Here is a 26,885-nt window from a genome sequence, read left to right as displayed (position 1 = left end):
ATCTCCTGCAACCTACATCCTACACCAAAGTCTACCTGAAATAGTCCCCCAATATATAGAATGTATCCTGAATCTGCTCACAGCAACTCCATAGAGATGTATACTGACCATTACACATTTCACAATCCCCTTGTAAGATTCTTATTGGCTGGCCTGTACTTTAATATCCTACTCTCAATAAACTTACTACTCAAAGTTTAGACAAACTGTCCAAATATGGATAAAAATACTTTCACTCAGTTACATTTCTTCAGCAAATCATTAAAAAAAAACAGGATGTAGTCCGTACAACCATCTGTCCTCTTCTATAGTACGAACATCAGTATTCCTTTTAAACAAAATTAAACGCAAAAGGGAAGCCAACTTTCAGCTTACCGGCCTCAAAAGTTAGATATTCATTAGGCCATTTCTGAACCAACCTGAACATCATAAACACATACCAAGTGAAACTATGAACAGGCCCTAGGCCTTTTCCTTAGAACCCACTTCTTTCACTACCATAAAAACCAAAACACTCTTGCGAACACATTTACCATCATATCAAGACTTACTACTGCAGACTAGTAACAATTAACACAGACCTTTAATAAATAACATCTTAAATCCACTACCCTCACCTCAGAAGCTTCCAGGTGATCCAAACCCCTCTCCATAAATCCAACATAACCATTCTTTACATGGTACTCTTTGCCTTCTTCCCTGCTGCCCAAGACTGCTCAAGCAACTCATTTGCCACATCTAAAAGGCCACCAACCTCTCTGAATCTCCTGTTAGCCTTCAGATGAGAAGGTTCAGGGCCCCTCTGTCTACCAGAGTGCTTCCTTCTATATCAAAAGACCAACTGTAGCAAGATACCACAGGGCTCTTCCCCAGCCGACCCAGAGAAATTCAAGCATTAATTACCCAAAAAGTTGTCATGAACTCTAATTGACACGGGTCTCCTCACTGATAACAAAACTCTCTGCATCAACATGAAAGGACTGATTATGTCGCCAGTGGGACTGGAAGCCAATCCTGCTGAAACATATCGACTTTTAGAACACCCTGATATGACCTACCAAATGTAACGTGGTTTCAAATGAGCTGTCAGCCTGGATGTTACAAAGAGGTTGTCTTGTATGTTACAAAAGATGTAGGTTTATTAGGTTTAGATCAAGTGACAAATCAGGTGAAGCTCCCCCAGGAGCAGCATCCTGCTGCTGAGCCCTTCTCAATCCAAGTGTCCACCATCCAAGAACACTCTCAATATTCCAACCAGCCAATGGCCTCACTCACTGGCTGAGCAGCAGGGAACATCAAGACTGTGGGGGAATGTATAAGATAGTGTGGTAGAGTGCGCAAACCTTGTGTGTCTCATGGCATACTCGCTGCTCTCTCGTAAGCTTCGCCTCGAGACACACCACCATAACTTGTTAATGTTCAGAGTTGGTATAGTTTGAATAAGTCTGTATTTAGCCCTTGCCAGTGGTAGTCAGTACGCGGGCTTGCCGGTTGTAGAGTCAGTTGATTCTGCGGCTCCTGCTGACCAGCGGCTACTTGTCATGGGCAAAGATTGTAACGAATAAACGTACCTTCTCTACTGGAAGTCTCCGTTGCTCCTTATTACATTTTGGAGATCTGGAGATAAAGAGTTCTTCGCCCATTGACCGACACAGCCACCTTCGACTTTTGGATTTTTTCTCTGGATTTATTTCCCTGCTGCTTTTTCTTTGATACGCTTCCTATTTGGCAGCACGTCTGTGCCTCGCACTGCCTGCTGTGCGCCCTCCTATGTGCACTTTCGCTTCAAAGTTCACAGCAGAGCAGCAATGTTGTGCGAGGCGTACCTCCTTGCGTGTACTTCCGCTTGGCTGCCGCAATGCCTAGGGATATTAGAAACACTTTGGTTTGCTTCTGGAGGATCGACGCATCATCCCTTGTGGCACAACTGACTTGGCCTAGCGTCGGCAGAGCTTGTAGCAAACCCAAATTTCTGCCATCGCACATGGCAGTGTAAACTACAGACTATTTATAATTCACGGTTTAATTGCTGCTTATTATTTGACCACACAACACAAGTTATCATTTAAAGAAGTGGATAAAGCGCATCTGGAAGCAGAATCTGGATCATTACAGGTACTTTTCTTGACATTGTCAATTGTTTTTTGTTAGATTTGGGGGTCTCTGGTTGGCACAGGTAAGGCCTTGTGACAAGCAGGGACCCTCTCCTCTAGTCAGGACAAGAGGATTACCCTCTAAAATAACCCCTGCTCATCCTCTAGGTAGTGTGGCGCAAGCAGTCAAGGCTTATCTCAGAGTGTTATGGGTTAAGCATTTGTGAACACATACAGTAACTCAGTGACAACACCACAAATGGACACCACACTAGGCTTATATCAAAAATAGGTATATTTTATGTAAAAACTTAGCACAAGACCCAATAACGTAATAAATAGGCCACAATACTATTAGGAATGTAGTTCTTGGTTAAAAAATGCGTAGTTTCTTGTTCGACTCTAATGAGGTGGGAAACAGTATCTAAGATGATTAACCGGCACTGCGGACACTCCGGTCCGAGGCGTACACCACTGGGGTGCGAGTCGTTGCACAGTACCTTAACTTCGGAGAGTCTGGCTCGGTCGATGCGGGCAAAAGGCATGGCGGACCAGGAGCGTTGTCGGCCCCTCTTCGATGCGAGCCCCGGCTCGTTGCGGCGGACTCTGCAAGGCGTAGAGCGGGGGCCACGGGGACCGAGGTAGACGGTCCTGGTCTGGATGCGTTCACTTCCGGATGCAGCGTGCGAGCCGTGCCTTCAAGAGCGGGGCTGCCTGTCAATCCGAGAAGCACGGTACAAGGCGGCCGGTACGCGGCGAGCGTATGGGCCGTACTCAGCCTTGCGGGCGCTAGGGGAATTAAATGCCAGCGCGGGGTGCGGCGAGCAGTGCGGCTCGAAGGGGAGGGTGAAGCGGTGTGCGGGCGGCCATCTTCGGACGGTGCGAGCTATGGCTCGGAGATGGAGCGGAGTCACGCGGTGTGGGGCGGCCACAGGCATGGACTTAACAGCGGTCAGGGTTTCGAGGCACACACAGATTGCGATTCCAGCAGCCGGGGGAATCTGGCAGTGTCTAGCAGCTCTTGTGAAAGCAGTGGGAGTAAAGTCTTTTCCAGTCTTTTCCTCTCCTCTCGCAGCAAGGCAACCACTGCAGGCCACTCCCCCAGGTCAGGGACAGTACTCCTCCTTGCAGCTTTCCCAGTTCCTTCTTGTCGGGCAGAGGTTCTTCTTCTTGTTTCAGCAGGATCTGATTTCTTCGGAGCAGAGCCCCAATATTTATACCACAATTCTTTTGTTCTTTCAGGCCAGGGGGCCTTTGCCCAGTTCAGCCCAGTTCTGTAGTACTTTGTTTACAGGACTCTGGCTTGTCTTTTCAGTGTGCAGGGCAGAGACATCGGATGCTCCGCAGGAGGTGGAGCCAGCATTGTGGTGGCGGAGCACAGCCCTATTCAGAGTCTAGGTGCACTCCTCTCGCCCATCTGGCTGTAATCTTTCTATTCACCACCTGGCTGCCCCAGCCTGTCTCCGGGAATTCCCCAACCCTGTTACTCACAGAAACCAGACAGCAGATACACATCCTAGCACAGGCGGGCTGAAAAGGTTAGGCAAGCAAATACCAACTTTCTAAAAGTGGTATTTGCAAACAAAGAATATTAAAACAACCTTTACTAAAATATGTATTTTATTATTCTGAGTTCAGGCATAAACTCGAATTTCTACCATGTTCCCTCAGTCTGTTAGGAATGTAGATTGTAACAATTCTAACAGCCCATTCTGGCCTATGAGAACAGGTAGCCTTGCAATAGTGAAAAACGAAAATGGCTGTAATTCACTATTAGGACATGCCACACACATCAGGGCTTGTCCTACCTTATACCTACAATGCACACTCCCCATGGGCCTACCATAGGGGTGACTCACATGAAGTAAAGGGAAGGTTTAGAGACTGGCAAGTGGGTGCACTTGCCCAGTCAGCATGACAGTACCATACTGCATGCAGGTTCTGCATTTTACCCGTCTGCTTCCGTGGGTGGCACAACCAGTGCTGCAGGCCCACTAGCAGCATTTGGATTTACAAGCCCGGGGCACTCCTGGTGCACTTTACTGGGGTCTGACAATAAACCAAATAAGCCAATCATGGAATCCAATCAATGTATACATTTTATACAGGGAGCACTTGCGCTGTGGCACTAATTGGCAGTGGCGCAGGGCGATAGTGCTCTGAGCAGCTAACACCAGCAAAACACATGAGGCACAGTAACAAAAAGTGGAAGGGAGACCCACGCCAAGGTGCCAGGTCTAACACGTGTCCCCTCCAGCTGAAATGTGGGGAGAACTACCCTACCCCAGGGAGTTCTCATCACTAAGGCGGAAAAATCTGGATAGACCGTCAGCATTGGCGTGATCTGTGCCAGGGCGATGTTCCACAGTGAAATCCATACCCTGTAGGGAAATGGTCCACCTCAACAGCTTTGGATTCTCACCCCTCATTTGAATCAACCATCTGAGGGGCCTGTGGTCTGTTTGAACCTGGAAGTGAGTGTCAAACAGGTAGGGTCTTAGCTTCTTCAGTGACCAGACCACAGCAAAAGCCTCACACTCAATTGCACTCCACCTCTGTTCCCATGGAAGTAACCTCCTACTGATGAAGGCTACAGGTTGGTCAAAGCCCTCCTCAGTCATCTGTGAGAGAACTGCCCCTACACCATGCTCTGAAGCGTCTGTCTGCACAAGGAACTCTTTGGAGAAGTTGGGTGCCAGGAGCACGGGCGCCGTGCACATGGCAGTCTTCTGGGTCTCAAAAGCTTTTTGACAGGTGTCAGTCCAAATCACTTTTTTGGGCTGCTTCTTTGAAGTCCGCTCTGTCAAGGGTGCAACAAATATTATTATTATTTATTATTATTATTTTGGAGCTTGTGAAGTACGCGGCTACCCCCAACTGGGGGTAGCCGCCGTTGGGGGCCATACTCCTTGCCATACCCCTTGACAAACCTCCTGTAGTACCCGGTGAGTCCTAGGAAGGCCCTCACCTCTGTCTGGGTTTTGGGGGGTTCCCAAGCCAGGATGGTTTCAATCTTGGGCTGAAGGGGCGCCACCTGGCCACTCCCAACTTGGTGTTCCAAGTACACCACAGAACCCTGCCCGACCTGGCACTTGCTCGCCTTGATCGTGAGGCATACCTTGCACAGTGCTATCAACACTTCCCAGAGGTGGCGCAGATGTTCATCCCATGTGACACTGAACACTGCGATGTCATCCAGGTAGGCTGCACTGAACTCATCCAGCCCAACCAACACCTGGTTAACCAACCTCTGAAAGATGGCAGGGGCATTCTTCATCCCAAATGGCATAACCCGGAACTGGAAATGCCCATCTGGTGTGGAGAATGCTGACCTTTCTTTTGCCCAATCAGTCAAGGCGATCTGCCAGTACCCAGACGTCAAGTCAAACGTGCTGAGGTACCGGGCAGCCCCTAACCGATGAATGAGCTCATCAGCTCGGGGGATGGGGTGCGCTTCAGTTTTCGTGACTGAATTGAGTCCTCTGTAGTCCACACAGAACCGGAGTTCGGGTGTGGCACCCGGCACTGCAGCCTTCGGAACCAAGACCACTGGGCTGGCCCAAGGACTGCTGGAGGACTCAATCACCCCAAGGGCAAGCATCTTTGAGACTTCCTCTTTGATACAAGCCCTGACCCTGTCAGTTTCCCTGTAAGCCTTGAGCTTCATAGGTAAACTGTCTCCTGTATCCACATCATGGATTCACCAATCTGTGATCCTAGGAACCAGGGAGAACAGATCAGAAAAATGTCCGAGCAGCTGGCGGCAGTCATTCTGTTGCTCAGGGGTCAGGGTGGGAGAGAGGTTAACTCCATCCACTGACCCATCTTGCTCTCTGGCGCCCAGGAGGTCTGGAAGAGGCTCAGTCTCCTCCTCCATTCCAGCATCTGTTGCCAAGAGCATGCCCACTTCGGACCTTTCCAAGTGGGGCTTAAGGCGGTTGACATGCAGGACCCTCAAGGGGTTCCTGGGAGACTGCAAGTCCACCAAATAGGTAACAGGACTCTTGCGCTCCACAACCTCAAAGGGCCCGGTCCACTTGTCCTGGAGCGCACAAGGCTCCACGGGGGCCAAGACCCACACCTTTTGTCCAGGCTGAAGCTCTACCAGAGTGGCATTCTGGGGAGGTTTCCTAGGAGATTGCTCCCAGCCTTCTTTGACCAGACTTAGAGGTCCTCTCATTGGGTGGCCATACAGGAGCTCAAAGGGGCTGAACCCTAGAGACTACTGTGGCACCTCACGGTAAGCAAATAGAAGGCATGGTAAGAGGATGTCCCACTTACGCCTCATGGGTTCTTCCAGACCCATAATCATGCCCTTGAAGGTACGGTTGAATCTCTCAACCAACGCATTTCCTTGGGGGTGGTAAGGTGTGGTGAACTTGTAGGTTACACCACACTCTTGCCAAAGGGATTTCATATACTTGGATATGAAATTGGTACCCCGGTCAGACACCACCTCTAGAGGGAATCCCACTCTGGAGAAAATTCCCATCAGTGCACGTCCCACCACGGGGGCCGTCACTGTCCTCAGAGGGATGGCTTCCGGGTACCGGGTGGCATGGTCCACCAGGACCAGGATAAACCTGTTGCCCATGGCTGTCCTAGGGTCCAGTGGCCCCACAATGTCAATCCCCACTCGCTGGAATGGGGTACTGACCACCGGGAATGGCTGGGGAGGAGCCTTCTGCTTCCTCCCACTCTTTCCACTTGCCTGGCAAGTCTGACAGGTCCTGCAATGAACATCTGAGCTCTTGCGCCTAAGGGGTCAATAAAAGTGTGTGACAAGCCTTTCAAAGGTCTTGTCCTGCCAATGGTACATCGTGAGCCAGCCCCAGTAGGAAAGATCTGAAGCTCTGGGGTACCACCAGCACACGGGCTGACCCAGGCTCAGCAACCTTAGGCTCTGAATATAGGAGGTCATTCTCCCAATAAATGAAATGTGTTCCAGACTGATAACCGTTGGTCTGGGCTGCAGCCTGCCGCCACAGACCCTCCAGAGAAGGACATTCTTTCTGCGCCCTGCAGCATTTCTCCCTGGAGGGGCCTCCTTCCTGCTGCCAATGGGTCAGCTCAGGCAGGTCCCCCAGTTCAGCTATCTGTTCCCCTATAGGTTCCAGGGCATCCCCCTCAAGGTCTGCTTCCTCCTGGACCGTGGGAACTACAGGGGCCGGTTTCCAGCGCCTCCTGTGCCTTCTCTCTAAGGCCGGTCCCTCTGCCTCTTCCTCAGGCTCCAGGACCTCTTGAGCACCCCTACTGGTTGCCATTGACTGGGTGGTCACGCACGCCCAGTCAGGCAGACCCACCATCCGCAGGTGAGTACTCTTCTCCACATTCTCCCAAGGTGAGCTCTCCAAATCGTTCCCCAGCAAACAGTCTACAGGCATGGCGGTTCTCACAGCTACTTGAAGAGTGTTAAGGGAGCTCATGCGGCTATCTGTTAAAACACATACTTAAGATCAGGTCTAGACACATTAAGAACCAGAGTGTATAAAACTGTTTATGCCTTCGTATAAATTGGATCATTGTTGGTCTGTATTTTCATTTTACATTTAGCAATGCTGGTTTCTTAGTATTCAATCGTAGCAATGCTTGTTTTTTCTGGTGCCTTACTGTGGGGTTCGTGCTCCACGTGTACTCCTCACTTTGTGAACGGTATAAGGAAGTTCACGTGAGGTGTATGCAAATTCAAACTGCTGAACCTCCAGAAACTATAAGAGGAGCGCTCGAGACCGTGACGGTGCTTCGCTTCATTTGCATCGCGTCACTCGAGCGCTCCGGATTCCAGCCAGCCGCCTCGTCTCCAGTCCTTGCCTCAACCCTTCTTTCCCGTTCCTCCCCTCTCCCCCCAAGCAGTGTAACCTCCTTACCTGTTCCAGTAGAGCTCCGGGTCTCTTCCCTTGATCTCGTGGACCTTCTGAACATCGCGCTGGATACTTCCGTCTTCAGAACGCTTTAGGACACGCGCCGGATACATTGTCATCAGAAGGCTGTGAAGGACAGTAAGCTTTTGAATTGCTTGGCAACGTTGGAAACCGCGTTTACTAAAAGGACATTGTCGAGAGTATAGAAATACTTTAGTTTTGAATTGTGCTAGGTATTTATTTTAACGTTTGTTGCCAACAAGCCTTGGAGAAGACAGACTGTTTATTTAAAGCAACAAGCATAAGGCAATACAAAGAACATTGAGAATTTGTTGACCATTATAGTTATGATTGAATGAAACACCTTGTGACTACTGAACTAGCATAGGACAATTCAATCAGAAGAATCAACAAGCATTGGTAAATACAAATTTGTAAATGCCAAACTGTTTATGTTGTGAGAACTTATGTTCAGTGTATTGCACATTATTGATATCCACAAATCTTCTAGGGTTTAATGAAACAGAGTTTCATGTCCATGATCAATAGTACAAGGGACCTAGTATTGTTTCTTTGGAATTGTTCTCGTTTTAGTCTCTTGCAGTTGAATCCATATTGGAGACCCTCACCGCAGGTCTACAGGTATGCCCCTTCATTAATATAGTTACTGGCAATCACTAACCCATTAATCAATGTTTTGCATGATACATTAGAATTGTGAATACGACTAAATCGTGAATACGAATAAATCTTTTGTATTGTTCTTAAAAGGGTGCAACGGTCAGAACAAAGAATTAGACTAAACCCAAGACCAATAGAAGTGTTGACGTGGGCCTACAGTTATATGGTGTGTAAGATATGATTTTTTATTTATTTATTATTTATTAAAAGTTTTGTATAGCGCTAGCTGGACCCAAGGGTATCAGAGCGCTTCACAGCAGGTACAACAATGTGCCTTAACGGCGATGGAAGGTTGATAACTTGAGAACTTAAGGGCATTGCAAATAGCATAGTCATACAGATCAAAAGGTCTGCAGGGTGAAGGGTACTAAGATCATCGCCATAGAGTTCAGGTGGCCTCAAGGAAGAGGGCTTTGAGTAAAGTCTTGAATTTCGGGAAATGGGAGGTCATTCTGATGTGGGGAGGGATGGCGTTCCATATCCTGGCTGCATTCTCCGCAAAGGATTTACTTATAGTTTTGCGTTTCCGCGATTTCAAAGGAATGAAAAGAAGCGTGTTGGAGTTTCTGAGGTTCCTGGATTGGCCAGCCCTTTTGAGTTTCGCGGCCAGGTATTCTGGTTTGCCTGTGTGGAGGGCTTTGTGTGTAAGACATGCTGTTCGAAAGTTGGCACGTTGTTCAATAGGGAGCCATTTCAGATCCTTGAGCGCAGGGGAAATGTGGTCGAATTTCTTGGTTTTCAAGGGGCCGAGGTGTGATTTGGCTGAGCCGGTAAGGGCTGCAATTCCATAGTCAAATCTGGAAAGCACCAGTGCTTGAGTGGCCTGTTGAAGGTCCTTTGGATGCAGGAAGGGTTTTATTTTGTAGAGAAGTTTCAGATTGAGGAAAGCGCCTTTGGCGGAGTTCGCGATGTGTTTTTTCATGTTTTATTTGGGGTCTAAGGTGATACCTAGGGACTTGACCGAATCTTTCGGCTTGACGGTGCCATTGAGGGCGTCGATGGCTTTGAGCCATTCTTCAATTTGTTTTTTTTTTGTCTCTGTTGGAGAGGAGTAGAACTTCGTTTTTTCTTGATTAAGCTTCAAGTGGTTTTGTGAGAGCCATTGTTGAACGTCTTTGAGTTTGAGAATGTCGTCCATAGAGGTGGTTTCCAGAGCTGCGTGTCATCAGCGTAGAGGTTGAAGGGGATGTTGGAATTCCTGAGTATTGTGGTGAGGGGTTCCATGTAGATATTGAAGAGTTGGGGGCGAGAGTACTGACCATTGTGGGACTCCTCTACGCACGGGTATGGAGTTGGATTCAAAGTTTTAGATTTTTACTCTTTGCGAGCGATTGTGTAGGAAGGAGGAGAACCAGTTCAGTACCGTCAATTCCAAGCCTGCTCTTTCTTGAAGGTCTTTTAGGAGCAGTGTGTGATCGACAGTATCAAATGCAGCCGATAGGTCAAGGAGAATGAGAAGGCAGCATTGGTTTGAGTCAAGTGATTTGTGTAGATCGTCTATGACGTTTAGGATGGCAGTTTCAGTGCTGCATCCCTTTCTGAAACCCGATTGGTGGGGGTCGAGGAGCTTGATGTTCTCTAACTGTTGGGTTAACTGTGGGAGAACACATTTTTCCAGTGTTTTGGATAAGAGAGGAAGGTTTGACACGGGTCTAAAGTTTTTTTTAGTAGCGGCGTGACTTGGCCGACCTTGAGGCAGTCTGGGATAATTCCCGAGCTCAGCGAACTGTTGATGATTTTGCACCAGATTGGGGCTAGGGTGTGTTTCAGGACTTTGACCAGGTTTATAGGAAGCGGATCCAGGGAGTGGGATGAAGGTTTGGTGTTGGCGATCAGGGTGATGATCTCTGCTTCCTGAATCGGCGTGAAGACGGACCATTGAGTGGGCGGGGTCAATAAGGTGTGGTCAGTCAGTGGTGGAGTCTTGGTCTCCCTGAGAAAAGAGGGGTTTGTGCTGAGAGAGAGGTCGATCTTGATGATTTCTTCATTAAAAAAAGCTGGGAAAGTTGTTGCATTGTTTTTTGGAGGACACTGAATCGGATGTGATGGGTTTGGAAGTTTGGCTTCTGATGATGCTGAAGAGCTCTTTGGGGCGTTTTTTTGCATTATCTAGAGCAGAACAGAAGAAAGAAGATTTTTTTTCCTTGATGAGTTTGTAGTAGTTTCTGCATGTTGTCTTGAGTTGTTCGCGGTGATGGGTGGAGGGATTGGTCCTCCAGATTCTTTCAAGGGATCTGAGAAGTCTTCTTTCGTCATTGATGTCCGTGGTGAACCACGATCTTGATGGAATATTTCTGGATTTTTTCAGTTTCAAGGGCGCCAGGCGGTCAAGGGTGACCATCATGTTGGAGTGGTAGAGAGAGGCGAGATCTGTGGTTGAGAGGTGCTCCCTCGTGTTCGGAAGAAGAGTGTTTAATTCTTCTTCTTGGATGATCTGTGGGACTTGGGCAATATTCCTTATCCATTTGGAAGGAGCTTGTTTTATGTGTCGGGTTGGCGTTGGTTGGTTGATGTGGAAAAGAATTAAGTGGTGGTCTGACCAGTCTACTGGAATGATATAGTCGATGGTGATTGTGAAATTGTCCGCAATGATTGCGTCGAGTATCGCTCCTCTGTAGTGTGTTTCTTCAGAGCAGTGTTGTTTCAGATCGTTTTCTAGCAGAAGGTTGTTGAGGGATTGGATGAGCGGGTTAATTGTTTCGTTCCATCTAATGTTGAGATTGCCCAGTATTATGTTATTGGCGTTGTTGAGCACGCATTGGGTGATTAGGTCAGATAGTTGCATTCCGAATTCCTTAGAATTGCCTGGTGGGTGGTAGAGGTGATGGCAAAGTATTGAACTCTTTGTGCAAGATTTGATGTTGATAGAAAGGCATTCGAAAGAGCTGTATAGGTATGGTGAGCTTTCCGTAATTTCGAGGTTAGTCTTATGAATGATAGCTACACCTCCACCTCTCTGCTTATGGCGGTCTTTGTGAGTGATTGAAAATCCTGGTGGTACCAGCATGTCCAAGATGGGGGCTGACAGGGAGTTGAGCCAGGTTTCTGTGATAAAGGCTACATCAATATCATGTTGGGTGGGCACTTCGATTTTGGCTAGGGAAGAAAGGGTATCGTTCAAGTCTCGAACCAGCGTTTCGAGCTGAGCTTCCAGAAGAGTGAGACGGTGCGATATATTATTTGTTTGAGTAGAAGGGGGAAGGAGGATGGTGTTCTGTGTTAGGGGTGTGAGTGCGCATGGAGCGGTGTTGCTGTTAAGGAACGGAGGGCGTGGGTGAATTGGTGTCGACTCCTCTTGAGGGATATGAGAGGGTGAGCCACGGGTGAAGATAATTCTAGGGGGATAGAGGTGGGAGGAGGCGCTCTTTCTAGTTGGGAGGTAGGCTGCACTGTGAGGGGTTGGGTGTGAGGGCCAGGGAGCCACTGGGGTGGGAATGTGAGTGGGGCTCTTCTCTGGTGATCTGGATATCATTGTTGGGGGTGTGTGGTGTAGCGGTAGTGGGAGGACTATCTAGTTGTGGATGTGAGTAGGGTTCTACTCTGGAGTGATGGTTATGATTGTTGATGGGGTGGGATTGGACAGTGGTAGGGGTTGACTCAAGGAGGGTGGTAGGTTGCGCTGTCGGCGTAAAATGTGGGCGGGTTTTGGGGCCGTTGTGGAAGGAGAAGGGAGTGGGGCGCTATTGCTGTGTGTTGAGTCTGAGTGGAGGGTGGGTAGAGTAGGGCGGCGGTTGGCACTTTCATGACGGTGGACGGTTGGTGCAGGTTGGCATTCGTAGGCAGGGGGGTGGCATGGAGGGGGTGTTCGAGCTGGGTCCTGTGTCTTGCTGGGGGTTGGAGTTTAGCCAGACAAGCGTTCCGAGCTTGAGGCGGGGTAAGAGTGGAGGTCTTCTTTAACGTGAGGAACAGGGAGTCAAAGAACTCTAGGTTCTCATTTTTTGCCTGAATCAAGATGGTATCAACAAACAAGAATGCCAGGGCTCAAGTTTAGTTCACACCCGCTTTTTATTTAGCTGGTGTGTACCTTCATATCAAGGATTCCGAAGGTTTATTGTTTTCATTTCAACATTTTCAAAATTAATGATGTTCACATATAAATCGCGCTACAGAGGATTAAACTTTCCTTCAATAGTCAAAACAATATAAACATAAAACATGAATAACAATGCTTTCAAAAATTGAATAAATCATCACATTCGATAATAGTTATGTTTTCACTATTTCAACAACAGAACAAAAACTGAATTGCATACACCTTGAACTATTAAGGTACAGGTCCTTGTATCAAGCAAATTTAATTATTAGGACCAAACACATTGGGCCATATGATTTCGGTTAGGTCGCCCTATGTTCGTGTGCAAACCCATAGAATTTAGGTTGCCTTTGAAACAGCCGAACAGCCGACGCGTTTCCAAACCCCTTGTTCAATTAATGGGGTTCTTCCTCAGGGCTGAGCTGTGTACCTCTTCTTATGTGTGGGAGTTCACTGTGTTTTTGGCACTGGGCTTCCGGATTTCCTAGTTCTCGCCCTTACTTGTTTTCAAAATTGCGTGTGCCCACTCGGTTGAATTGCCCGTTGGTTAATCAAGATGGTGCCATTATCGAAAATGGTTGAGGAAATGGAGCCGGTGAGGGACTGGTGTTTTTGCAGGGAGATGGTAAGTTTACGATTGAGTGCTGTGATGGTGGTTTTGGCGACTAGGAGGTGGGCATTAAGGCTGTTGATCCAATGGTCCGGTCTGACCGTGTAAAAGATGAAGTCCATTTTAAGCTGACCTCTAGATGGGCAGTGGTACGTATCTATGATAAGTGTTTCTGGGAATTGTCTGATAATTTTCAGTTTAAAGAGTTTTTTTGCTTTGATAGATAGTCTATGGGGGTAAGAAATGGCGAAAGCGTTTTGACCGTGGAGAGTTAGGTAGTTCGTGGTTAAGCATGGGTAATCGTCAGAATGTATGGCTGGAGGCATCTTGGTATGGTTGAGGAAAGAGGAGGGACTCTCGAATGAGAGGGAGGTGGAAAGATGCAATGCAGGGGGTTGAAGTTCTAGGCAAGGGCTCTCCGGCGGAGAGAGCTCTTCAGTGGGATTCAATCTTTGAATGAGTTCTGCTAGTTCGGACCATCAGGGAAATAGACCAACTGTCGGGGGGTGTGTGGATCTATTGGGGGGCGGGGGCCGGGCAGAGGTGCTGTGTTCTCTAACTGGTGGTAGGGGCTGTTTGTTGTCTGGGAAACAGTATGCCAGGGGCCAGCAAGGCTGTGAGGACAGTAATGTCAGCAGGGAGGTCAAGCTGCCCTAGAGGAATAATGTGGGTTGGGGGCTTTGTAGCAGGAGTGGTCGTGCTGCAGTCGTCTACTATGCTTATGACCAGCTTGGTGATCTGGGGCACTTCACTTTTGCCTGGGGCTGTGTTGGTATGGTTGGCAAATGCAGGGGGTGGTGATCTGATCCTCTCCTGCTGCCGCAGGGAGTGGTAGACTGATCCTCTCCTTCTGTTTAGGAGATCCTGAGTGAGGGCGTCATTAGTTGCTACTAATCAGTCATAGTTGGCGACCATTTTGGGGTCAGGCGGCCCTAGACCGGGAATGGAGAGGGGGTTTAACCTCCCAAGAGGTCCTGTCACCTATTTTTAGCCCACCATTGGGGTCATGTACAAGTCGGCAAGTTATTAGTGCTAATTGGTTGTTTTTAGCACTATACAGCGCCGAGTTAGCTGGGAATGTTGTCGGTTGGCGGCCATCTTGAGAACAGGCGTCCCGGGTTTATTGAGGCAAGACGGCGGTCGGGAGCTTCGTTCAACGAAACTGTTGTGATTCAGGGGAAAATTATTAATCAGTGGCGGTCTCCTCTTCTTGACAAGACGTCGATCTGCTGGCTGGCTCGGGATACAATCATTTGCAGTTCTTTGGATCCCGCCGTGTTTTCAGAGCTTCTACCGTTTTTGGTGAGTGAAGGAAGCGCCTATCTTATTCATGGGCTACGGGGAGGGAGGGATGAGCGCTCCGGTGTGGTTAGGGAACTGAGCACCGATCGGATAGCCTGTTCCGTCATTCGTTATCTACAAGTTAGTGGAGACTCCTGTGTTAGCTTCATCTCGATGTTATTGTCGGTGCGGATCACCGCCCGTTGAGCCAGACCGAGGAGGGGGGCTCCGGGGGTTACTCCGGGTCAGCGTTTGCTCTCCTACCTTTCTCCAGGTTGCGAGGTGGGGGGGAGGGGCGCTCCGGTTTAATCTGAGCCCGCCGGTCAGCTCTCCAGAGGCAGTCCGTAGTTTCAGCGTGGCTTCTGGGGACTCCCGAGTCAAATTCTTCCCGGTGCAGATCGCTTCTGGAGCTGGTCTGAGGAGGGGTCCGGGGGGGGGTCGCTCTGGGTCGGGATTTACACTCTTGTGATCCCTCGACCCCAGAGCTCATCCCATCAGCTCTCTCCTGTCGGCCATCTATAATTGTTACTTATGAAGGTGACCCTAAAGGACTCTTGTTCATTTATTTGGTATTATTGATATTACTGTTGACAGAAGAAGTTAAGACGCCGGCTGGCAGCAGCTTCACAATCCTTCACAATCCAGGCCCAGAGCACTTCAAAGAGAAACTTACCTGAATCCTTTGAGACGAAGGCCCAGTGTTTTGTTTGTTTCTCTCTCCACTTCCCCTTGGGGACAAGTCAGCCATCAAGTGTTCAGTTCCTTGCTGAGTTGACTGGTTCACGAGGGGATTGGGACAATACAACATCAAGACGGAAACAACCGGAACGCCTCGTGTGATTGCGCAACAGAGAGTACCAGAGACCCCCATCCACTCAAAGGGAACCTGAGCCATTGGACACTGACTCTGTGTTGTCGGCGTTCACGACTCGGGAGAATGCATGTGGGACAACCTGCTCTTGAGACACCAGGTGATGCTTGACAGCTGTCACACTGGCTCCTGTATCTCTAAGAGCCCCACCTTCTTGCCATTGATGGTCACCCACTGCCCATATTTCTTAGTGTTGTTGGGCAGTTGGTTTTCCTGGATCATATCACAGTCTCCTAATGAGACAAGGGACATTTCTGCGGGACCTCCCCCTCCTTGGACAACCCATTCCTCGCCCAGGGCTACACTAGCCATCTGCTGCGTGGCTGCACCAGGGGGTGCAGCTCTAACAAACTGGCGACACTTGGGATCATTGGCAAAATGACCGAGTTCACCACGCTTGTAACACTTTGGGGGCCTTCTTTGAACAGGTGAACCTGTCGGGCCCCGTTCGGTTTCTGGGGTGGGGGAGGCGGAGAACCTTTCCCTTGGGGATTACTTTGGGGCCTTCTTTGGAACTCCCTCTGTTTTCCCTTGCCCCCCCACTCTTCTGCTGGGGACCCTGCCCACCCTTGGCGGAGTGTCCCACTTGACCCTTGTGGACCCTGGTACTGACCCAGCGGTCCACCTCCTCAGCAAGCTTCCTAGGGTTAGTCAGCTTACTATCAATCAGGTGCTGGCGTAGCTCAGGAAAATAATTACTAGACAAGTGCTCCCACACAATGAAATCAAAGAGCCCTTGAAAATCATTAACTTTGCTACCCTTCACCCAACCATCCAGTGCTCTGCAGAAAAAAGTTACATACTCAACATACGTACTGTTAGGAATCTTTGCACAACCCCATAACCTCTGTCTATACAATTCAGGAGCTAACCCATACCTGGTTATCAAAGCATCCTTCATGTGTGGGTAAGAATTATGATCCTCTGAGGGCAAATCTAGCAGTATTTTCCGACCCTCACTCAGGAACCGTCCCCACAACCCCGCTCCCCAATCTCTCTCAGGGACCCGGTGGGAGGACATGGCTACCTCATAGGCCTTGAACCACTGCCCAATGTCATCATTCTTAAAACATTATTTCACCACTTCCTTTGGTATGTACACCCTTGATTCTACCTGCTCTGGCGTTGCGCTGCCACCAGAGGGAGGAAACTCCATACTTTTAGCTTTCAGCTCCATCTCCCTCAATTTCATTTCATGCTCCATTTAGATTCTTCTCTCTTCCAGAGCCAGCTTTTTGCTTTCCAGCTCCAGTTGCCCATTCAATTTAAGTTTTACCATCTCCATTTCATGTGCTCGGGTTTCCTTCCTGTCTGCCAACTCCTCTGGCGACAGGACTCTGCCAAAATCATGGATGCTTTCTGCTGGTTCAATTCCCACGCCATTTTTAGGTGCCCTTGACTCAATCCAGGCCTTCAATGCCCTGTGGTAGTCTGGCTTGTTTCTACATCCAGCCAGGGGAACTTTGAACTTTAGGCAGAAGCCCCTCAGCTGGGCCTTGGTGTAGTTGTCTAGTCTCTCCTCTCCCCATTCTAATTCCGTCAGAGACAATAGATCTATGCTGTTTGGACCAGGCATGATATAAAAAACAAAATGGAGATCTAATGGCAATCAAAAAGTATATGGCTGCGTTATAGTCTGAACTCACTACGTGGTGTTCACCAATCACTGTATATTAATCACAAATGCAAATTCGAAATCCTCCCCGCTGCCTCCAATGTTAGATTTGGGGGTCTCTGGTTGGCACAGGTAAGGACTTGTGACAAGCAGGGACCCTCTCCTCTAGTCAGGACAAGGGGATTACCCTCTAAAATAACCCCTGCTCACCCTCTAGGTAGCGTGGCGCGAGCAGTCAAGGCTTATCTCAGAGCGTTATAGGTTAAGCATTTGTGAACACATACAGTAACTCAGTGACAACACCACAAATGGACACCATACAAGGCTCATATAAAAAATAGGTATATTTTATGTAAAGACTTAGCACAAGACCCAATAACGTAAGAAATAGGCCACAATACTATTAGGAATGCAGTTCTTGGTTAAAAATGTGTAGTTTCTTGTTCTTCGCGCACTATGTTCAACTCTCACGAGGTGGGAAACAGTGTCTAAGATGATTAACCAGCACTGCGGAAACTCCGGTCCGAGGCGTACACCACTAGGGTGCGAGTCGTTGCACAGTACCTTAAGTTCGGAGAGTCTGGCTTGGACGATGTGGGCAAAAGGAAAGGCGGACTAGGAGCGTTGTCGGCCCCTCTTCGATGCGAGCCCCGGCTCGTTGCGGCGTCTTCTGCGAGGCGTAGAGCGGGGGCACAGGGAGCGAGGCGGACGGTCCTGGTCTGGATGCGTTCACTTCCGGATGCAGCGTGCGAGCAGCGCCTTCAAGAGAGGGGCTGCCTGTCAATCCGAGCAGCACGGTACAAGGTGGCCGTACTCAGCCTTGCGGGGCGCTCGAGGAATTAAATTCCAGCGGCAGGGGTGCGGCGAGCAGGGCGCTCGAAGGGGGTGGGAGAAGCGGTGTGCCGGCGGCCCTTCTTCGGACGGTGCAAGCTACAGCTTGGAGGTGGAGCGGAGTCACACGGTACGGGGCGGCCACGGGACCAGACTTCACAGCGGTCAGGGTTTCGAGGCGCACACAGATCGCGGTTCCAGCGGCAGGGGGAATCTGGCAGTGTCCAGCAGCTCTTGTGAAGGCAGTGGGAGTCCAATTGTCCTGGGACTCCGTTCAGGGGGCAAGCTCACCCACAAGCCCTTGGAGATCTTTTTCAAGCACAAGTTGAAGTAAAGTCTTTTCCAGTCTTTTCCTCTCCTCTCGCAGCAAGGCAACCACTGCAGGCCAGTCCCCCAGGTCAGGGACAGTACTCCTCATTGCAGCTTTCCCAGTTCCTTCTCGTCGGGCAGAGGTTCTTCTTGTTTCAGCAGGATCTGATTTCTTGGGAGCAGAGCCCCAATATTTATACCACAATTATTTTGTTCTTTCAGGCCATGGATCCTTTGCCCAGTTCAGCCCAGTTCTGGAGTACTTTGTTTACAGGACTCTAGCTTGTCTTTTCAGTGTGCAGGGCAGAGACATCAGACGCTACGCAGGAGGTGGAACCAGCATTGTGGTGGCAGAGCACAGCCCTATTCAGAGTCTAGGTGCACTCCTCCCACCCGCCTGGCTGTAATCTTCCTATTCAGCACCTGGCTGCCCAAGCCTGTCTCCTGGAATTCCCCAGCCCTGTCACTCACAGAAACCAGACAGCAGATACTCATCCTAGCAGAGGCAGGCTGAAAAGGTTAGGCAAGCAAATACCAACTTTCTAAAAGTGGTATTTGCAAACACATAATATTAAAACAACCTTTACTAAAAGATGTATTTTATTATTCTGAGTTCAGGCATACTAAACTCGAATTTCTACGATGTTCCCTGAGTCTGTTAGGAATGTAGATTGTAACAATTCTAACAGCCCATTCTGGCCTATGAGAACAGGTAGCCTTGCAATAGTGAAGAACGAAAATGGCTGTAATTCACTATTAGGACTCGCCACACACATCAGGGCTTGTCCTACCTTACACCTACAATGCACCCTGCCCTTGGGCCTACCATAGGGGTGACTCACATGAAGTAAAGGAAAGGTTTTAGGGACTGGCAAGTGGGTGCACTTGCCCAGTCAGCATGACGGTACCAGACTGCACGCAGGTTCTGCAATTGCATACCTTAGACACATTTTACCCGGCTGCTTCTGTGGGTGGCACAACCAGTGCTGCAGGCCCACTAGCAGCATTTGGATTTACATGCCCTGGGCACTCCTGGTGCACTTTACTGGGGTCTGACAATAAACCAAATAAGCCAATCATGGAATCCAATCAAAATATACATTTTATACAGGGAGCACTTGTGCTGTGGCACTGATTGGCAGTGGCACAGTGCTCTGGGCAGCTAACACCAGCAAAACACATGAGGCACAGTAACAAAAAGTGGAAGGGAGATCCACGCCTAGGTGCCAGGTCTAACAGTTTTTGCTTGACATTTCACACTGTGTTTAAAGTTCAATTATTTCAATGGCTGATTCTCATCAAATTACACAGCCTCCACCTTTTTTTCCTCACCTGGGAAACCAGGCATAAAATGGGCACATTGGCTCCACTTATTTGAGAACCACTTAGTAGCCAATGATGCATGTGGTTATTCCCCAGAACGTATGTTAGCACTTTTATATGGCAGTTTAGGTCTTGCTGCTCAACAAAGATTTGGCCACCTGGTCTTGCTGCAGCAAGACCAGGTGGCCAATCTGGGGGATAATCCTTGGAATGTTTACTTGTAAGCTACTGATAGACTGTGAAAACAATTCAGTGATGAACCAAGCATCACTTAAGAAAGGCATGACTTTGTCAAATGGAAACATCTCCTGGAATTGAGGAATATGTTTCGTCACTTACAGTTTTAGCTGCAACTTGTGAATTTGGATCAAGTGTCGGCACATATATTAGTGATCAATTTATGTTCAACTGCGCTTCAAGAAAGATTTAAGAACGTCTCCTTAGCTGACAAAATTCGACCCATGTGAAGTTTTAGATTTAGTTAAAAGCCTTGAAAGTTCGCTGATTTCGTCAAAAGCACTAAACCCTGCACCGTTGATCAGTTCAATTTCATATGCATCTCCTAAAGTTGAAAATGACACTTAAGGCACAAAGTGACAGTGTTGCCAACAGCCAGTGGCATTACATAAACCTGTACAGCTAGTGTGGTCTTGGAGGAGCTGGCCAGCGCTGAGGGCTGTTTGCATTTTGATTAACCTCAAGGTCAAAATGCAAAATAATAGTGGCGCACCTCCCTCGTCAAGTGATTGGAAAGGCTTGGACAAAGCTAGAGCCACCTAGATTCAAGAATGAAAGATCACACTTTTGCTCCTTCACTAGGAATGCCTCTAGGACATGTATCTTCCTTTTTGCCAGAGATACGTAGAAGCCCTTCCACAGCTGCTTTTACGAGAAGGGTCAAATCACTACTGCTTGAAAAACACTTTTTGCTACAGTCAGCACAATGCCCATCTGTGAGATAACTCTGCAGTGCCAGCATCTACTATTTGAAGTACAGTGTCTAAACCAAAAAGGGGATATTGTAGAAAAGATTGAGGTTTAATCATAAAAGCATATCAAGGCAAAGAATATTTTCTTCCCCTAAGAATCCTTCCTTTATTCTGACCCTAGGTAATCTGCTGTCCTAGCTAACCCATCACCTCTAATGAATGATGCAGTATGTGCATTGTGTAATTAATATGCAACTCTGTGATATATATGTAATCAACATTGGAAGGATGGGCAATCTTTTTGTGCACTATACAGAACTCCAATACCCTTGGAGCATAAATGTGCTTAATAAAACTTTCAAATAAATAAAAATGCAGTAGAAGGGAGGTTGGCAGAAGATGCATCAAAGCATCCCAATGGCCCAAAAAGATCTTGGTCTAAGCCAGACAACTGGATCAAGCTTTTTCTGGTTTGCCTACATATATGCTGCGGCATACTGCCTTTATCTAATTTGATTGCGCTCCTGCAATAGTTGTTTTACATTTTGTAAACAGTAACAAATGAAGTAGATCGCCTCTAGAGTTCCGATAGAGTTCATGATTTGCTTCTGTGGAGTCACGTGAGACGCTAACTGTGCAAGCTACGTCCTGAGAACCATGTTGGAGTCCGGAGTTGCTGCACACTGGGCAAGAGCCCCCGAGATCAGACCAGACCTACAGATTTTATTTGTGATTTTATTTGTTTATCCTGGCTCAAGAATGTAGGCGTACTGCTTTCTGCTAGTCACGATGAGAGCCGCCTTTGAGTCTGGAGTAGGGCTTTTAATCCGAGCACTCCAGGGCCATCTCGTCAGGCGATGGCAGCGGCTGTGGAGAAGGTGCCCCAGGGGATCCGCGGAAACAGCCCGGCTAGGTTCCGGTGCGGTACCCCTGGTGAGCCCCACTCACCTGGTTGACGAGTATTCCCGAGGAATTGACCTGCAGCAGGACTACTGGCCCAGTGACCCAGGACTAGGTCCAGTACTGAAAAATAGGCGTGTCATTTTCGGCGCAGAGTGGAGAACAGTGTCTCTCACTGTAACACTCATATAGTAGCCTGTGGAGATCAGCGTAGAGCAGAGCGGTTTGGAGATTACCTGATCTGAGGCTGGACCATGTCACATCCAGCACCTGGAGGTAACGCTCGTGGATTGCTGGAGATGGGGGTGGGGGGAGGCTAATGGTTACAGTTTGACCTTTGGTCGTTGAATTTCCTACTTGGATGATTTGACATTAGGTCAAGAGAGGTATCCCTAGAACTACTGACTGCAGCTATCGGGAACCAAGAGTTAAGCAGACCGCTTTAAAGCCAGGCAAGTTGTACAAGTATACATTCTGTCAGTTTGGGTTCTTGCATAAACCAATTCCAGCGCAAAATCCCTGGAAACCTTTGCAATTTCTCCAGCAAATTCCTTGGAGGTGCTGCAGGCAGCTCACTCTATTGACACCACAAGCACTGCGGTCCCGGCTTACTTTGCTCTTTTGTTCTCGCCCCAGGATAACTCTGCCTTTTAGCCAGCCTATACAAGCGTCTGCAGGTCTACGATCTCCTAAATCCAAACTCACAGTCTATCTTTGTTACCAGCTGCAGGCTTCCAATTCCCAACTCCAAACTCTAAACTCCTGGTCTGTCTTCGCTATCAGCTGGCGAAACAGAGTGCCCTCACAGAAGCGACTCAGCAATGGCTGGATGCAGCTTGCGGGGTTAGTCTGGAGTGCCCAGTCTAAGCTTTGCAGCTCAGTAATCCTGCGGCTAGGAGCAAGGTGGTTGGACTTGGTTCTGCATCTGAACAATCAGTACAGAAGTTATCTCAGGCTTACCCGCAGCCGTTATAACTCGACTGAGACTCTGACGGAGTTACGACCGCAGAAAAACTGCTTTCAGGAAAATTGGTTTATATAAGATTTTGTAAAAAAAAAAAACGAATCCTTTAAGGAACAAATAGATACAGATAGGACACTCTAAAAGGACTTAATGCCATTTCTACTTTTTTCAACAAATAAAAGTCAATATAAGGCAGCGACTATCGAGTTTAAGCCTGAATTTCATCCTGGAAAGGCTGAAGTGGAAACAGAAAAGTTACTTTTGGTAAATCCTACCAATTCTTTACCCGGAATCAGAGTGACTCGGTCTTGGCTTGAAGCCCTGAAATCAGAGTGGAAGGTTCTCTGCTGGCAAATCATACCATCTCCTCGACTGTAAACAGGATCACTCAGTCTGTTGAAATATAAAATAGGGATGACTTGTGTCAAGGTGGGCTCTTGGAATTTTAAGAATAAAGCTGTTGGAATTATTAAAGCAAATGGCAGAATATACTGGAATAACTTATCCACCACAAAACTTAAAGAAGCCTTAACAGTTTTAATAGATTAGCAGCTTAAATAGTGGGAGACCTACATCCTCCCCAAACAGATCTGTTGAAAGCCGTTGGCCGCAAAATAAATACCATGGTCATGTCATGTAAATCTATCCATTTACCAAGTAAACTGAGACCACCTCCCAATCCTCTGCTTCATATAAATAGGGCAATAAATCAATTAGTGAAGGCCCAGTTCCTGAATTTTTCCCTCAAACGAAGTAGTCTAATTGTTATATTTAGCATGTCTCTTTTCTGTCTGTGGGATTTCATTGTCACTCACATGATGTCACCACTAGAATGTTTGGTGACATCATGGAGAGTTGATTTGATGGCAGGCAGACTGAGCGGCAGGGAGGCTGCTCCTGGTGGGGCTTTTGTCATCTTTACTTATTTACTTGAAACCTAACTTGGAATTAAGCTTAATTAAATCCAGCGTGTTACATATACCTGGCTCAAGGACTTCTTTAATGACAACATTTTTGGTGACAATTGAAAAGAACCTACGCTTTGAGGAAGGAAGACTGGAGCTAACGAAGCAAGGACTTTATGAGAGATTGTGAAACCTGTTAATTGAAAGTAAAGAGACGCCCTGGTAAGCCCCACCAGTGTCTTATAACACCTGGACAGCCTGCAGCCAAGGCGTTTGGACTTTGAACCTGCATCAGAAGTGTCATGGTATAACAGCAGGTTTTATTTTGGCAGTAGCACTTAGCAATCACCTAGAAGACTTCCGGTCACCACTAGCATGTTTGGTGACATCATGGAGTGTTGGTGGCTTAGCCTGGTCTCAACTGGCAGTTGGCACCAGGCAGGCTGAGTGACAAGGATGTCACTCCTGTTGGGTCTTCGCTATATCTTTTACATTATCATCTTGAAGACTTGACTTGCAACTAGCTTTAATAAAGGAACCATAATAATACATCCGGCTCAAGGCTTCTATATACAACACTAATACATTTATTAAAGACAAAAAAACTGAGGAAAAAACACTCCAAGACAAAAAAAAGGAAAATTATGAATGGGTCCAGGTAAGAGAGGCGGCTTCCAAAAACAGTCCCAAAAGGTATTGGGAAATAATCGCGGATTGTTGAGGCACTACGGTAAAATTCCTTTCAATTCCAATAAAAGAAAAATGGAAATCATATCTTTTAGAACTTCACTCTGCGATACTTATATCTTACTGCCCGACCTCTATTTTAACAAATCTCCCCAAAATCCTTGAATCCAGTTTTGCTCCCACAAAAGGGGAAGTAGGATGACTCATTAAAAAAGCATGAGAGCTTCAGGGGCAATGGGTCCTAACGAAGTTCCAATGACAATTATTAAACAAGCATTGGCATAGCCAATAGTTCTCGCCCTTAGGATCTTGTAAGTGTTTAGCCAGGCAGCACATTATCCTGTGTGCTGTGCCACTAGGGATTGAAGAGCTATATAATTGTTGAAAACCGTGTATCGTTTATAAGCAGCAGCTATTTATCAAGGTCTGATTTACTCTTCCCGGAAGCAGTCAAAGAACCCCAAATCCAAAACTGATGATAGAGATTTAAAAGGCAATTAAGATGGAGGTCTGCAGTGAAATCATCAAATAAAGGGTTACGAGTTACCCAGACTGTTTTCAACGCAAGGGCCATACTAATGGTGGACTGTACACTATACAAACGACTAAGTCATGAAATACCTGGAGGCCCGGCTGAGTAAGTGCGTGTGGGTCTTACATTTTCCAAAACCTCCTTTGATAGACCGTGAAACCTATTTCTTTTTAAAACTTTATTGAATACAGCATGGATACAATCTGCCGTCTCGCACTGTCGACCTTGAACCTCGGGAGCCTGTTTCAAGTTATGGCGTGTTTTCGCCACGCCAGATCAGGTGGGTCTTGTTGCAGTTTTGGAAAGACAATTTCGTGTTATTACACACGATACAAGTGTAGGTTTAGGTTAAAATCCTGTGATCTCCGGTGGCTAAAAATCAATAAATTTGTTCTGTTTTCTGGTCGAGTTTGCGCTATGTAAAACTGCAACAAAAAAAACCCACAGCCTGATGTCCTGTGTAAAGGCGTGGGGTGGCTGCCGGAGCTGTTGGCACCTAAGCTCTCCACAGCTACAGGTTGGCATAAAGCGTGCTCCACCTTAGGACTGAGAACAGACACAGTGATCCTATTTGAACTTTGATGAACAGTAGCAGGCACTGCCTGCACTCTGGGAGTTGTATTTGGTTCTTCTTAAGTGGGGTGGGGAGGGGTGCAGCATTATTTTTTTGGGGGGGGGGGTTTCTCTCAGTCCCAACAAAGGAATCCTTAGAAGATTGCCAATTATACATTATTTTCAATTTCACTATTACTGCAGGAAGATCGCTCCCTGCATGTGTATCTGTTCCCCGCTCTCAAGGGCTGTGAAGGTAGGAACACAAGGATTTTACAGGGCAGCCTTAATTTGTCACCTTCCGGCACTAGTAATAGGTCACAGAGTGGGCGAAATATCTCCCAGATTTCACCTTCACATAGTCGCCTTTATGGATGTTGGAAATTACATCTCCACTATTTTTCTTAGAACTTAAAGAAACATCATTAACCAGTAAATCTTTCAACCAATAAGGAGTGAGTTTAGAACTGGGAACTCTACCCCTCATCATCTCAAAAAGGTGAACTTTCTTTCCCACCATGACCAGTAGTTCGATATGCATAAACCACATCTCTAACGAGATCAGGAACAGATTCACCCCTGGATTGAGCTAGTTGAATTGTCCCTTTCACAAGTCTGTTGATTCTCTCACAGAGACCATTACCCTGTGGGTTGTAAAGACAGGTACGATGATGTGACACACCACACTCACCTAAAAATGTACGCATGCTCTGTGACACCAACTGTGTCCCATTATCCGTGATGATAACACTTTGATGATAACCCTCTTCTTGGAAAAAGGGATTTCAATAACTTGATAGTACTGTTCGTGGTGATGTCCCTTACAAATTCAACACATTACCACTTGGTGAAAACATCCACACAAACAATAGCAAAACGTTGACTCCCAACTAATTCTTCCATTGGCCCAATGAAATCTAAACAAATTGTGTGCCACGGAATTTCTGGAGAATCTAACTTTCCAACAGAGGGGCCAACAGCAACTTTTAATATTTACCTCCCTGTGGGGTCACGGTGGCCAGCAACGGTGAGCGGCAGAAGTGAAGAGACTGTTTACTCGCTGATTGCTCAGGCAGCCAAGGAATCACTTGAAAGGTCATAGCACGGACTACCCAAAGGGGCTGCGTTGCCATAGGAGCGACTGATTGTGAGCTAAGTATTCAGATAAATATCAGATCTTAAAACTGTGCCCTTTGACTTTGCATATAATGTGAAGATCTCAGACATTTCTCTGAATAGTTATTATTTGGCACTGGTATAGCGCACAGTCACTCTTGTATGGCATTGCAGGGCATTTGGGTAGTCCATGCTAAGACTTTTCAAGTGATTTATTGACACCATGTCGTAGAAAGATACTATCATGTGTATAAGTTAAGCAAGTAGTTTATTAAAAGAGCACAGTAGAAAGCGACTCTAGCGTCTGCTGACCAGCTCCAACTGACTGGCGCAGAACACTCAACGTAGAGCTAGAATCAACTCCATACTGGAACACAGAAAATACATGAAGAGAAAAGGGTCAAACAAAAGCAAGTAAACATATTTACAATACATCTTCCTTCTTTACAGAAACAAAGACAATAAACTGAATAAATGATAAAAAACAAAGAAATCAATTGCAACAATAGTCATTAAGATATGCTGGGGGTTTACGGTACCTTGCGATTCTGGTGTTGACATCAAGAGAGGAACTTTGAGTGCAAGAAGTATCAGTGGAAACACTCGAAGAACCTGAATCAGTCGCATCACCACCACCAATACAATTTCTGTTAGCAGGAGATGAAAATGAAGTAGGTTGTTCTGTTGAAGATAACATGTAACCACTATTCCCCCTGTCAGAAAACACATCAAAGGGATCCTTCAAAACATTATCAGAAGAGGACGATCCATTTTTTTGATACAACGCAACCC

General features: G+C 47.3%; 1 protein-coding gene across 2 annotated transcripts in view; it reads right to left on the bottom strand.

Annotated features, from left to right (window-relative positions):
- Positions 1–8,082, bottom strand: part of LOC144767459 (uncharacterized) — a 37,207-nt gene extending 29,125 nt beyond the window's left edge. Inside the window, exon 1 of one of the 2 annotated variants that reach the window (XM_078650886.1) lies at positions 7,961–8,082. In XM_078650886.1, coding sequence (XP_078507012.1) covers positions 7,961–8,015 — 55 coding nt within the window. In that variant the 5' untranslated portion in view covers positions 8,016–8,082. The remainder of the gene's footprint in view (positions 1–7,960) is intronic. The other variant, XM_078650885.1, reaches the window with a different exon arrangement.
- Between the last annotated feature and the right edge of the window lie 18,803 nt (positions 8,083–26,885).

Source organism: Lissotriton helveticus, chromosome 7 (assembly GCF_964261635.1).
Source record: "Lissotriton helveticus chromosome 7, aLisHel1.1, whole genome shotgun sequence".
In the NCBI taxonomy this organism is placed as follows: Eukaryota; Metazoa; Chordata; class Amphibia; order Caudata; family Salamandridae; genus Lissotriton; species Lissotriton helveticus.
Note: the sequence above shows the minus strand (reverse complement) of the source record. Positions and strands in the feature narration are given on the sequence as shown.